Here is a 12,559-nt window from a genome sequence, read left to right on the forward strand (position 1 = left end):
GCTGTACCATCGAGACACGCAGGGAGAGCGAGTCTGGCGGCCGCTCGTGCTGCCGCTCTCTATGGTGAGTCCTCCGGGCATCCTGCCCGGGCCCAGGGCTCGGCCCGGAGCGGGGGGGGACAAAGGGGGCACAGGATGTGGGGAGATGGGGGGCAGGCTGGGGGAAGGTGGGACCAGAAGGATGTGCAGGGTGCAGGGATAGGGGATGCAGGAGGGCTTGGAGCAGGGATGCAAGCCGCAGGTGGGTGGATGCAGGGATGCTGGGAGCAGGGACCCCCAGGGCAGGGATGGGGGCGCTGGGGAGGGGGATCTCAGGTGCTGGGGGCTCTTCTCAGAGACCAACGCCGGCGAGGGGCCCTGGGGTGCTGCACACGCTGTGTCAGTGAGGCCACACACTGGGGCAGAGGGGCACAAACCTGTGTGCTCCCCGGCGCCACCCTCTCCCACAGCCGCTGAGAGGCCGTTTCCTCAGGGATTTTCCTCACCGTCACTGGCGCCTGCCAGGGATGATTCCAAGTCCTGGCTCCGGTGGCGACCCCTTCGTGTGGCAGCACAGGCGCTCTGCAGCCGGGCCCCAAGCCCCATGCCAGCGCCTGCCTGCGGCTCTAGCTCCGTGACTGCTCCATGGGCACAGTGCAGGAAGAGCTGGAGGAGCCAGATATGTAGGAGTCCTCGTTGTGCAGCAGCCACTTCTCCATCATGGACCAGAAGATGACAGGTTTCATCTGCAAAGAAAAAGGCAGAATTACCCCAGCCAGGACGTGCCGTGGCCACACTGGTGTCTGTGTTCACGTCTGGGCCGGTGGCACCAAGGCTCCTTTACAAGCCCAGACTGCAGTACTGGTGGCCATGTGGCTACCAGCCAGCATGAAGGGGCTAGCAGCCCAGCAAGGCAGAACTGAGCAGCTCTGCTAGCGAAGCTCCAGCGAGAGCTGTGCCCTGCGGTGACGTTTTAGGTCCTACCCAAAGGTGCCGTGGGGTGCATGGAGCAGGCCGGGTCTCAGCTCCAGCAGGGAAGGTTCCTCCAGCTGTGCTCACCCGGTGGCTGGTCAAGGCTGAGGTGGCTGCATGGGAGAGGGACCAGGTCGCCACCATCACCAGCCTCTCCCCAGGCTACAGCAGCTTCACCGACRTCACCCGCTCCTTCAGGGCCGCCAGCTGCCTCAGCCGGGAGCTGCAGGACGCTCRCCTTGGAGAAGAGCCAGGAGCAGAGCAGTCAGACACCCACAAACACCAGCCAGCCTCCCCAAGCACCAACATGCACATGCTCCCCCCACCAATTAACTTGTTCCCTTAAAAAATACTATAAAACTGGAGAGCACAAKTTTCTAATGAAAAGAAAGCAAATCCTATTACATATACTCATCTAGCTATAAATTCCATGAAATGGTTCAAAAAGCCTGAAGATTATTTTTCTATTAAATTCTACCAACTGCTAGACTAGCTTCTACAGGACCTTTAGTATTTCCTTAGTATCCAAGTGATTTAACCTCTATTAAATTCTGTAAAGATGACTACTACGTATCACATTCTTCAGGTAAGAAAAAGCACTACTAAGCTGAAGAGCAACTACTTACAGCATGCAAGTATCACCTGATACAACATAAAATCAAACTTGCCATATTTTAAAATTAAGCACCATGAATATGGTTTGCTACACCTAAAGGGCATCACCATAACATGCACTAGAAATTTCTGATTATATCAATGCCACCACTTCGCCTGAGCGCAAACTGACTCTAATTCCAGTACTCCTGTTAATTCCTATCTCCTGCTGTTACTCACCTATCACCTGGGTGTTAGGCTGCTAGTTACTGTTGATAGTACCAAGCACTATACGATATGATCTGAAACACATTCTATAATTTATCAAATTAAATGATACAAAGTCTTGATCAAGTTCAGGGTGTAAAAACAATAATTTATTAGCTTCTGCTTATAAAAAAATCCTTAAATTCTTGATTTTTTTAAACAGCAGCAAATAGTCAAAAACAGGTAATTTAAAAGTATTCAATAAAAAATAATAAATACGTTCCTTGAAATCAATGTTGCAGCATTAGAACAGCAAGGGTAGCAGAAAAAAATAAACAAGAGCTTATTAAAACATTTATGCCATTGCATAATCACCAACTTACTTCAATGCTATTACTTCAGCCAAATGCTTACTTAACAAATAAGCATTGTTAAAGCTTTATACAAGTAAAGTTTGTTTGAAAACTACTGAGAAGAAAGCAGTGGAAACAGAGTTCATTAAAATTTAAAGGCATCCCAAAGGGGGAGAAGCAGGGGGAGAAGGGGAAGGGAGAAGTTTTCTATATTCATGTTAATTTTATGTTCTATTCTTTTAAGCCTGCAACACATCATACAATACTGAAACCAAATGCTTGCAAAAACAACAGGTCTCAAGTCTACTCTTTTTGGTCAGCAATTCGCTGCAAGCAGAGTTTCATGTAGGAATTTTTATTGCGTATTTCTACCACTGCATCTCTGACAAGCTCAATGAACATTTGAGGCCAGAGCTTCTGCAAGGACTCGTTTTTCAAATTGATGTCAGCAGCTTCTTTCACTAAGTTCTCGACGTATGTCTGGCAAAGTGTTCTTCTTCCCTTGATTTCCTGGATGGGAGAGGCATTACACATTGTGAGAGACAACTGAAGAAAGGTTGAAGTAGAATAAATTTCTAACAACTAAGAACATTAATGAAGAAAAGAGTAACTGACACGAAAAGAGGTCATTGCACATTTTTCTGCTGATTTTAGACTGCACAGCCCAGGGTCTACTTCAGCTTTACTGRATGTCATCTTAGTACAGTTTGAATATTATTAACTAAAATTTACTTTGAAGAAGCCATGCAAATATCTTTAGAGCATTAACATTTTTATTATTTTCTATTGAAATAGCAAGGAAAAAAGCATAGAAAGTTCTAGACTTCTTTCCTTTCTTTACATTCCTTCATAACCTTCTGTGGTTATTCACTAGCTGTGAATATACAGCTACCTGCCCTAACAAGAACACTACCACGGAGAAAACTAAACTAGTACACATCCCCTGCATATTCTCCCCGATGAACACCAGCATGCGCAGAGCTAACAGGTAGTTTATTCAGTATTGAAGTAACCTGAACCTTTTTTCCATTAAAAACAGGAGAACACTTAATGCAACAAATGGGTCTGCATTTTAGTCRCTTGTAAACGATATTAATTGCTCCATCAGAAGCCATAACAACTTTGAACAGTTATGCTGTTGCTAAATACTTAATTTGATTTACAGAGTAGCCAAAAATATTAGGTCATGCTACAGCCCAGCAGAACAGTGGGGTTTTTTTTTGTTTTAAATAAGACACAGGAAAATACTTTCCAATGATTTAATTGAAAAACATAATTTCAATAAATTTCTGATGGGAATCAGGAATTGGCTCTTATTGCCTTACTCTTGTGATATCCTGTAGCAGCTGCGGTCACATAAATAACACTAGTGATGGACTAGATGTGAATCAGTACACTGTGAAGAAAAAATACGTATTTTTTAGACTAGACAAAAACTACAGTATTCTTACAGCGCTTGTTCCACGGTAAAGGTCAAGAGGAATCCCTCCCTGGCTCACTCTATGCCCTTGTAGTTTTAATGGCTGTCTGCTATACAGCAGTCATATATCACTCCCCCTGCAACTGAAGTTTCACTAAAATTTAATCTTGCCACATATCTGCAGTCACTATCTCTTTTTCATGTGATCTATGAGATAATCATTGCATTGCATTTTTCTTAAGAGCAGTGCATTTCTGAACTTGACCACATTTCTGGCACAGTAAGATTTACCTCTTCCCCTACAGTGCAAGGGCAGCTACACGGACAAACAGAAGGAACAGCACAAGGCAGCTGGCACTCACGGAGACTGCTCAGACAGGAGATGGTGGCTCCAAGAAAAACGTCCTCCCTGCAACTATCCCATTTTGCCCAAGCAAAGGAGTTCAAAAACATGAACTGAAAAAAGCCTGACTGATGCACTTGGCTGAAACAAGTCAGCCTACACTTTTGTTACTAAACAATTTGCTACCTTTCTTTTCCTCTAACTTATCTAAAAGCTAGCAAACAGCTCTTACTAGTGATTTGTAGATGATGCAGATGAACTGTAGATGTAGCCTATGCTATCTCTACTCTTGTCTGAAGGTGTCCTCCTAAAGGAGATATCCCAGCACATGCCAAATTATTTATTCTCACAAAAAAACAACTACGCTCACTTCTTCTGTATTACTAATGTAGGAACATTTCATTACCAAAGTAAGGCTCATAGGTGAGAAGGTATTTATGCAACCACAGCACTGCTCAGAACCACTTCTTTGAAGGCGCAAACCCTCCATGAACCTGCATTCTGGAATAAATTAGACAGAATGCCTGCTTGATCAAACTACTGACTAACGAGTGTAAATAYGGTAAGCAGGGATATTTTAAAATTGCCATTTTGAAGAACGCAACTGAAACTTGATATATTGACAAATGCCAACAGTCACAGACAGAAGGTACATAACAGAGGAAAAAAGTATTTTTGTAACGATATATCTACCTCAAGCTTTTCCATATGAAAGTCCTTGGTACTGTAATTCAATGTGGCTCGAGCTGTGCTTTCTCCTCCAGCTCTGTTATCACTACCTTCCTCATTTCCAATTCCAGATTTCTTTCCCTTTCCCTCTAGCAGATAGTGAAATTGCTTCCTCCTGTGAAAAGATAATAAAAAGATTTACAGTTTTAATTACTGGAAACTTCTTTAAAAAGTGCAGATGTTTTTAGTTATCTAATGCTCTTACTTTTTCTTCTCAGCCTTTGAACATATAGTTTATGAGCTCTCAGTTTATTGTATCCTCAAGCCACTTAAAATATATAGATGAGTCTAGATAATCCTTCATTAATTTGTTTCAGTACAGTTTGCTCTTTGACATGTGTTACACAGCATGTCCTTAATAGGAAGTTGTGCAAAGAAGACAGTTTTATTAAGTTACTTGTAGAAGACTAAAAATAACTTTAACCACCGTTTTCTTACAGCACCAGCCCTAGAAATAGTCTGTCTTCAGTATAGAAGTCTATAAATTTTCACAAATAGTAGCACAACTAAAGAATTAAACAAGTAGTGCATTTGTGTGTATATGCTTACCCTAACAAAGAGGCTTCATATAGTTTGAGAAAGCTTTTTTCTTCATGAATGAGAAAATGCTAATATTTTTCATTTACACCACCTTTTCAGAAATATTTTGCGATTTTTTTTTTTTTTTTTTTTTAAACATAGCAGAGATTTCTCATGACAGTGGAAGCAACCAATGCATTCTGGCCAAATACCAGTTCAGTTCACTGTACTCTGCCTTTACACAGTTTCACTGAAGTTTCAACTGCATATGATGATGTTTTGTTACTAAGATTGCTAACTGTTATAATGGTACATTGTTCAAGTGAYGACATGTTCCACCCAGACAGAAATTTCCATTTCCATGATAAGAAACTGATATTCTAATAATTAGAAGTAAAGCTTATCAACAGGACAGAACATTTACTGCAAAAAAAGTAACTGAAAGATCTGCATAAGTAACTTAATTCTTTATTCTCTCAGAACCATTTACTGCTATTTCAGTCACTAGCTGTTGGACTAAAGTTTTTATCTTCTTCTATCATTGATTATTTTTACCTAGATTCCCCAAGCAGTGGAAGCATACGATAGTGCGGCAGCTCAGAAGATGCTACATAGGCCAAAATGCCAAAGAGCCTTTCAGCCATTACAATATCATTTTGAGTAACCTGTAGGGAGAAAAAAAGAAAAGGGGCTTCAAAATTGGCACATTTTTATTTCACCATAGATGCACTGAGAATCAACTGAAGTCTGTTACACAAAACACCACATGCAATTCTGTTCTCGCTTTATCTTCATTATGATCCTCTAAATCTGACATGAATAGCACAAGCCAAGGAAATTTACTCAGTGACTTCTCAACTTTTGTATCAAATTAAGTTTTTGATCAAGGTTTAAATCTTTTTGGAAAGGGACATATCCGTTTTTTAAACTTCAAAAACTACAACCTTTAATATGTACTTCCAAATGGTTTTCACATTCTGTACTATACAGATGGTAAGACACAGAGAAATGGCGAGCATGAGCAAGGGCAAGCATGCACATTAATATTAAAAACAGAAGGCCTCACTAAATAAATTGTTGAGAGCGCAATATCTCTGCTAGGAGAGAAAGGTCTAAACAAAGAGTAGGCATCTACGGAAGCAAAAGACATAACACACAGAAGTGCCTGACAAATAAATGATTTTTAAGTTGAGAAGCATAAGAACACCACTAAGACACCAATGTTCAATTCTCTCTAGTTGACAGAAATTCATGTTCTCCATCTCATATTACTATACTTTTCTCCATTTGACAACTTATCTTTAAACCAACTAAGGGTCTTAACTTCGCTAATTGTAACGCAGTACAATTGTTAGATTTAAGGAACACAAAGAAAAATTATGTGAAGTGTATTTACTTTTTTTCTTTCGTAAGACTGAAAGGACAACAACATACTTCAGCTAATTTAATCACCAATTCATCTCTGTTTAAAACAAAATTAATTTGTAAGATCAACAGTAACAAAGAAGCAAGATTTTCTTACCTCTATTCCATTTATCTTCTGTAGATTAAAATGGTTCAGTCTAAACAGAACATAGTACTTCCACAAAGTGAAGCTGACAACTGGATTTCCCTGAGGGTCAACAGTCARCTGTTCAATGCGATTCACTTGGGCTAATGCATTGAATTGCTGCAGTGCCACAAGATTCGTTTCCTTAAACTTCAGGTGCTTTAATAAAAAAAAGTCAAAGCACAATTAAAGACGACAATTAGTCAACAAGGTAATGCCTATTCTATTCTACTCTAGTTATTTTTAAGCTCAAATAAAAAGGCTATAGGTCTCACTAAAGAATTGGGGTCACCTGACTTGCACAGTCTAGAAGACAAAATACATTAGGGAATCAAGTACTTGGTGTATTTCATACATGTAAAAAGAGCAAAATAATCTTTTAGCAATTTATACAAGTGTGGTATATTGGGCTCTACAGTGTCATAACTGCGGCAAGTGGAAGGAGAAAAAAAGGATGGTGAAGATAAATGCATSTGTGGGGGCTTGCAGAATCTCAGCGGAAGTTTAACTCATAAAAGCAATTAAGTTGTTAAAACCCTAAGAGGAGGTTGGGATTTGACCCAATTTAAAAATTACTTTACAWATTACTATACGTATCACTCTCCATCATCTATCAGTGGCGCCCTGGCCAACTGGGGACACTCATCCTAGATGGAAGGATGGGGACACTTATCTCAGATGGAGGATCTGGGGAACTACAGGCCTCTCAGCCTGACCCTGGTATCAGGGAACGTTCTGGGGCAGATCATCGTGAGGGCCATCACACAGCACGTGTGTGACAACCAGGAGATCAGGTACAGCCCACATGGCTTCATGAAAGACAGGCCCTGTCTGAACAACCTGCTTCAAAATTACTGATTCAAATACCTGAGAAAGGACATGCTGAAGGGACTTCTTTAGTCACATGCTCTTGTTCACCACCAAGAAGAATTCCAAGAGTTGTACTCAACTACCTATAATCTTGTTTTTTTTTTTTTCCCTCCTATCAGTGAACTCCCAACATAAACAGAGGTCTCTTGAAGCTTCAGGTCCGTAATATTATAGAAAAAATACTACTTCCACATCATTTTTACTATTTAAAGACAAACAACTAAGTCAAARGAGTTGTAAGTCTAAAAACAACACATTATAATTCAAATTCTGAAACAACCTAGACAAAAAAAGTATTAAATTAAAATGAGCCATACAGGTGAAAAAAAGTCAGACATGTATCTCGTACGTGAATACTATCAAGCAGGAAGTGGTCAAAGTAATATCCCAACGAGGAATCTATAAGCTGAAATTTTAACTCAGTTGAAATTTGATATCTTCTTACCACRGAATTAGGAAATTTGGTCTTCAACTTTGTTAACACTTGAACAATTTCATCAAACTCCATGAACATAAAGGAGACTGTGACAACAGCGGCAGCTGTTTGAACACTCCAGTTTCGATCCAGGCACTCCAGTGCTCCAGAACCATACAAGTAAAGGGTATCTCCTTCTACCTCTACCAAGTGAGACTCAAGAACAGACAAGCCTTGTACTGCACTGCTCAGCAGTGTATCAAGAGACCTGTGAGGAGGAAATGCAGTAACATAAGAGGTAAATTGGGACAGTAATGAATATTACTTTACTCATTTAATAAAACCTGAACCATCAAATATGATTGCAAGCATCAGCATTGCAATACCCAGTCTGATTCAAAGACATTCAGGGCTGGAAAAACTCAAATGATGCTGAAACTGTTGAATCTGATGGGTTTTGGTTTTGAAATGTCGAAACCTCCTGCCTGCACAGAATGCTTCAGTTGTGGCATGAATTTGTACTTGCTATTGAATTTGYGCAGACTACTTTTTCAGGATTTTGCCTAAACAAACCAGCATTTTGGTTGTAGCATACCACTTTTGTTGTAGCCCAACTAAGGTAGATATTGCTCATTCAATTTTGCRCTTGTTTTTGGAATTACATGAAGTGTTAGAGGGCCACCTCTGGATGTATTAAAATAAACCACAAAACATGTCATACAAGTAATATACACAGAATACTGATTAGATTGAGGGTATTTTGGAATCACCCTTTTAAAAAAAGCATCTGGATTATCTTCTAGCATCTCACATTAMCAACCTTAAAGTGGGTTGATCACAGCATCTCTAAAGGTGGAATCAAAATGTTCATTTAGCATTCACCAAACAGTTTTAAAACCTTCCTAACCTCACTTTTAAAAAGGCAAGATAGTTTTAAGATTGCAAAGAAAAGTCTTAGTTTTTTTTTCTTCCTGAACTAACAGTACATTTTTTTTCTTAAGAATCATTAAGTAAGAAATAAATCCAAGCAAAAGTCAAAGAACTACTATTTTTGAAAAAGCACAGATTCAAAACCTGGTCCAAYAGGATAGAAGTTCAAAGTGAGAAGATCAACATAAAGCTCTCAAGTCCTCTGCTGTTTTCTTTTCAAGCTGAAGGTCACTTAATCTAAATTGCCAATGAAACACGCAAGTTTAAGCTTGCTTAAGAACTTATTATCTAATGTTTAAGTGTGAAATCCTTCTTTAGCAAAGTTACATAATCATTTTGCTTTCACTTTTGTCAATTGATAGTACTTGTTACTAATCCCCAACAGATTTAACTGACRAATAACAGATTTTTTCAGGCTTAATTTGAAAATATTACTTCTGATAATGAAATATAGTGAGAACTCCTATTTAATAAGTAACTTGGAACATGAAACATAAATAGAAAGACATATTTCCCAACAAAATACCTGCTTTCTTCAGGAAATACATATGCAGCACTGCCATTGATCTGACATGGCTCATTATCCTTATTCGTATTCAAAGAACCCACAAGGGCTACTCGATTCTGCTGTATCTCCCACTGACGAGCAATGTTACAGATCGTTAATCGTTTCTTTTCCTGAAATAAGATATGAAAGTCATAACAGATTATGACAGAGCAGTATCAACACATTGGCTTGTTCCAAAAGGCATATGTTGCTTACTCCAAATACTTAAGATTATTTTAAACATTTTGATTTGAACATATAGGAGCACCAGTTAGCAGTTATGCATTCATTTCAATGATTCAGTGAATCTTTCTGGCATTATTTTTCATAGTTGCCAATGAACAATAACTTCACAAAATTTAGGATAAGAGAAATGAGACGTAACAAAGAGTGGGTAGATGCCTACATTTAAACTAGCTAGTCTGGATAGCCACAGAAACCCTGCTTTAAGGATCTGGAGATGGCTGTAATCCTCCTGAAGAGGGCCCACAGCTTGTGACAGGCTCCCTGCTGCTAGTGAGYTTAGCAGAAACTAACAGTTAGGTAACTGCTACAGTCATAGCAACAAATGAAACAACTGCATAAGGCGGAGTGAGGGGAGACTTTTTTTAAAGCAGAAAATGAAGTTATCTTTGTGATACACAAGTACTAGAATATATCTAAGTTCAAACATTATTTTGAATTCTAGACAATTCCTCTTAATGAATCACTGAAAGTCTTGGAGTTGTCTATTAAATACCTGCTGTTGTACAGTCATGCAAAGCCTGCCAACTACCTACAAATCTTAATATATCCAGTGTAGCATGCAATACATTCACCACAGGGTTAAACAGCAAGGTGCCCTAGAACGAGCAGTTGGGCTCTCTTCAAGTGAAAACTGTGCAAGAAAAATCATTTCAAAGGATAAAGTAGTTCAGTTTACTACTTTGYCAAAGGACTTATCTTATTATCTGATTACAGAACACTAAGTAYACATATTTCAAAGAGGAATATCTTATCATAAGAAGTAGGAAGCTGAAATAGTCAGTTTTTTCCACTACATTTAAGATATTGTTTGTTCTGGAGGCTGGAGTTCTCCTTATCACTTCACCTACTGTAAATGGCTCTACCATTTCCCAGCTGTTACCTGTGATCTGACAACTTCTACAGAGCTTTCAAAACTTTATTTTACAGAAGCAATTTTTACAAGTGGGAACTAGCAATAATTATTTCTTTCTAGTTAATACGGAGTTCAGACACAAATGAAAAGGAACTTTTTTTTCTAAACAATGGGTTACAGCAGAGAACAAAAGGCTAAAGAAAAGTGACGAAGAAGCTCCACTCCTAACGCCACTGTCATTAGACCTATCCCATCCTGGGCACACCTGAGTTTTGGTGTCTGGCAGATACAGGTCCTGACCGCAAAGGATGACACCTGCAACCTACCTGCTGCTCAAATGACTGCTTTGCTCCTACTATAAAGAGGAACAACATCACCAAGAACAAGTAAAGGAAAATCTAGTTCAAAACATCCTTTATGGCAGCAACTAGAGCACTCACGAAAAACATAGGAGATCAAGTTTAAGGAATCTGAAATCACTGCAGAGTCCATAACYTGTGGCTTTATTTTGCTTCTAGATTTGAGAATGTGAAGTTTGCCATCTATAATCAGTCTCATGTAATTAATTGGGGTTTTTGCTATAGTATGGATTGGTTTAGTGAGAAGGGTTTCAGTTGCAGAGTATAGTGTTTAAACTACTAAAAATGTTTTAAAGAGATAGAAGGATATGGGATATAGAAAAAACACAAAAAATAGCAGGATGCAGAATATTACTGTAAACTAGTTTAAATCATATTTATCTAATCTCTATCACAGAAAGTACCTTAAGCAAAGTCTGTTTATGGCTTTCACGCTTCCTTTCTTCCTCTTTCCTGACTGCAACTGATGCCATGCGCCTTTCTTCTTCCTAGATGAATATTACGAAAGTAGAAATAGACCAGATTCTGAAAATATCACTGAAACTATTACTATACCCTAATGTGGGTATTTGAAATATTTTTTGGAAATTGATGTAGCTTTAGAACAGTATCAGGAAGAATACAATGGAATAGTAAACAATGGTTTTGGCAAAGGCAATAGAAACTCTCAGGGACCATGACACATACTTGGCCAAATTCACACTGGAAATATATATACACACACACATACATATGGGTGTGTGCGCATGTGTGTTTATATATATATATTTTATATATATAATTATTTTACCCCCACTACCAAGATGAAGATTTTTGAGATGTCTAGTCATGCTCAAACCACCCGTCTTGACTGCACACAAGCATATGTCCTGTAATGACTTCACAAGAGCAACAACTGGATTCCTTTGGAGAGTGCAAGTTAACAAACTGAAAGGATAAACATTATTTAGAACACAGTAAAGTATATTCTGTAACAGTGATTTATATCTTTAGCATTTTTGTACCAGTTACTGCATTTAGTAGCTTTTTTTTTTTTTTTTTTTTTTTTTTATGTGAAATGCACATAAAGTGGGCTGAATTTCATTTATGGTTGAATCCTAGCTCAAGAAGATTCATTTTTATGGCTATAAACTATTTCCAGTGGCTTGCTTTTCTTGATCAGTAACAGAACTTAAGAAACAGTATTTTCAAAGTCAACTATAACACACTAACAATTTCTCAATGTTTTCGTTCAAGAAGAGAAACATTAATTTCTGAGTCATGCAGCAAAGACGCTTAATTTTCCCGGTACAGCAATTTAATACTGCAGCACAGCCATATTAGGTTGAACACTGTCTGCTTACAGAAGTCTAAATACTCTCACAGCACAGTATTTTTAGAACATACATTTTTCAAGTAACAAAGAAATATTCACTACAAAGTAAAAAGCCTAGAGTTCTTCCAACACAAATATTCTGAAAGCATACTTCAACTTGTTTTAATTCATATGCCATTTGGGTGTTTCTATTAAAGTATCATCCAAGAACACAGAGAAACTGTTTGCTTTGCCTTAAAATAGAAAGCTCCTGTTCCAGATCGGASACCCTTGCCTTTTCACTTTCACTTTCCAGACATTTGTGCATGAACCAACAGAAAAGAACAGAAAGCATCAATATCCCTGACAAATCAAAATGT

At 38.7% G+C, this 12,559-nt stretch overlaps 1 protein-coding gene across 1 annotated transcript in view; it reads right to left on the reverse strand.

The window, feature by feature from the left end:
- Positions 1-2,009: 2,009 nt before the first annotated feature.
- LRRC49 (leucine rich repeat containing 49) overlaps positions 2,010-12,559 on the reverse strand; it is a 36,858-nt gene continuing 26,308 nt past the window's right edge. The window contains exons 9-15 of the mRNA XM_026052542.1: positions 11,290-11,373; positions 9,407-9,558; positions 7,981-8,218; positions 6,639-6,824; positions 5,672-5,781; positions 4,562-4,712; positions 2,010-2,615 (exon numbers count right to left, since the gene is read on the reverse strand). Of these exons, the coding sequence (XP_025908327.1) occupies positions 2,409-2,615; positions 4,562-4,712; positions 5,672-5,781; positions 6,639-6,824; positions 7,981-8,218; positions 9,407-9,558; positions 11,290-11,373 (1,128 nt within the window). The 3' untranslated portion in view covers positions 2,010-2,408. The remainder of the gene's footprint in view (positions 2,616-4,561; positions 4,713-5,671; positions 5,782-6,638; positions 6,825-7,980; positions 8,219-9,406; positions 9,559-11,289; positions 11,374-12,559) is intronic.

The sequence above is a fragment of the Nothoprocta perdicaria genome, unplaced genomic scaffold (genome assembly GCF_003342845.1).
Source record: "Nothoprocta perdicaria isolate Ctin4 unplaced genomic scaffold, notPer1 scaffold_113, whole genome shotgun sequence".
In the NCBI taxonomy this organism is placed as follows: Eukaryota; Metazoa; Chordata; class Aves; order Tinamiformes; family Tinamidae; genus Nothoprocta; species Nothoprocta perdicaria.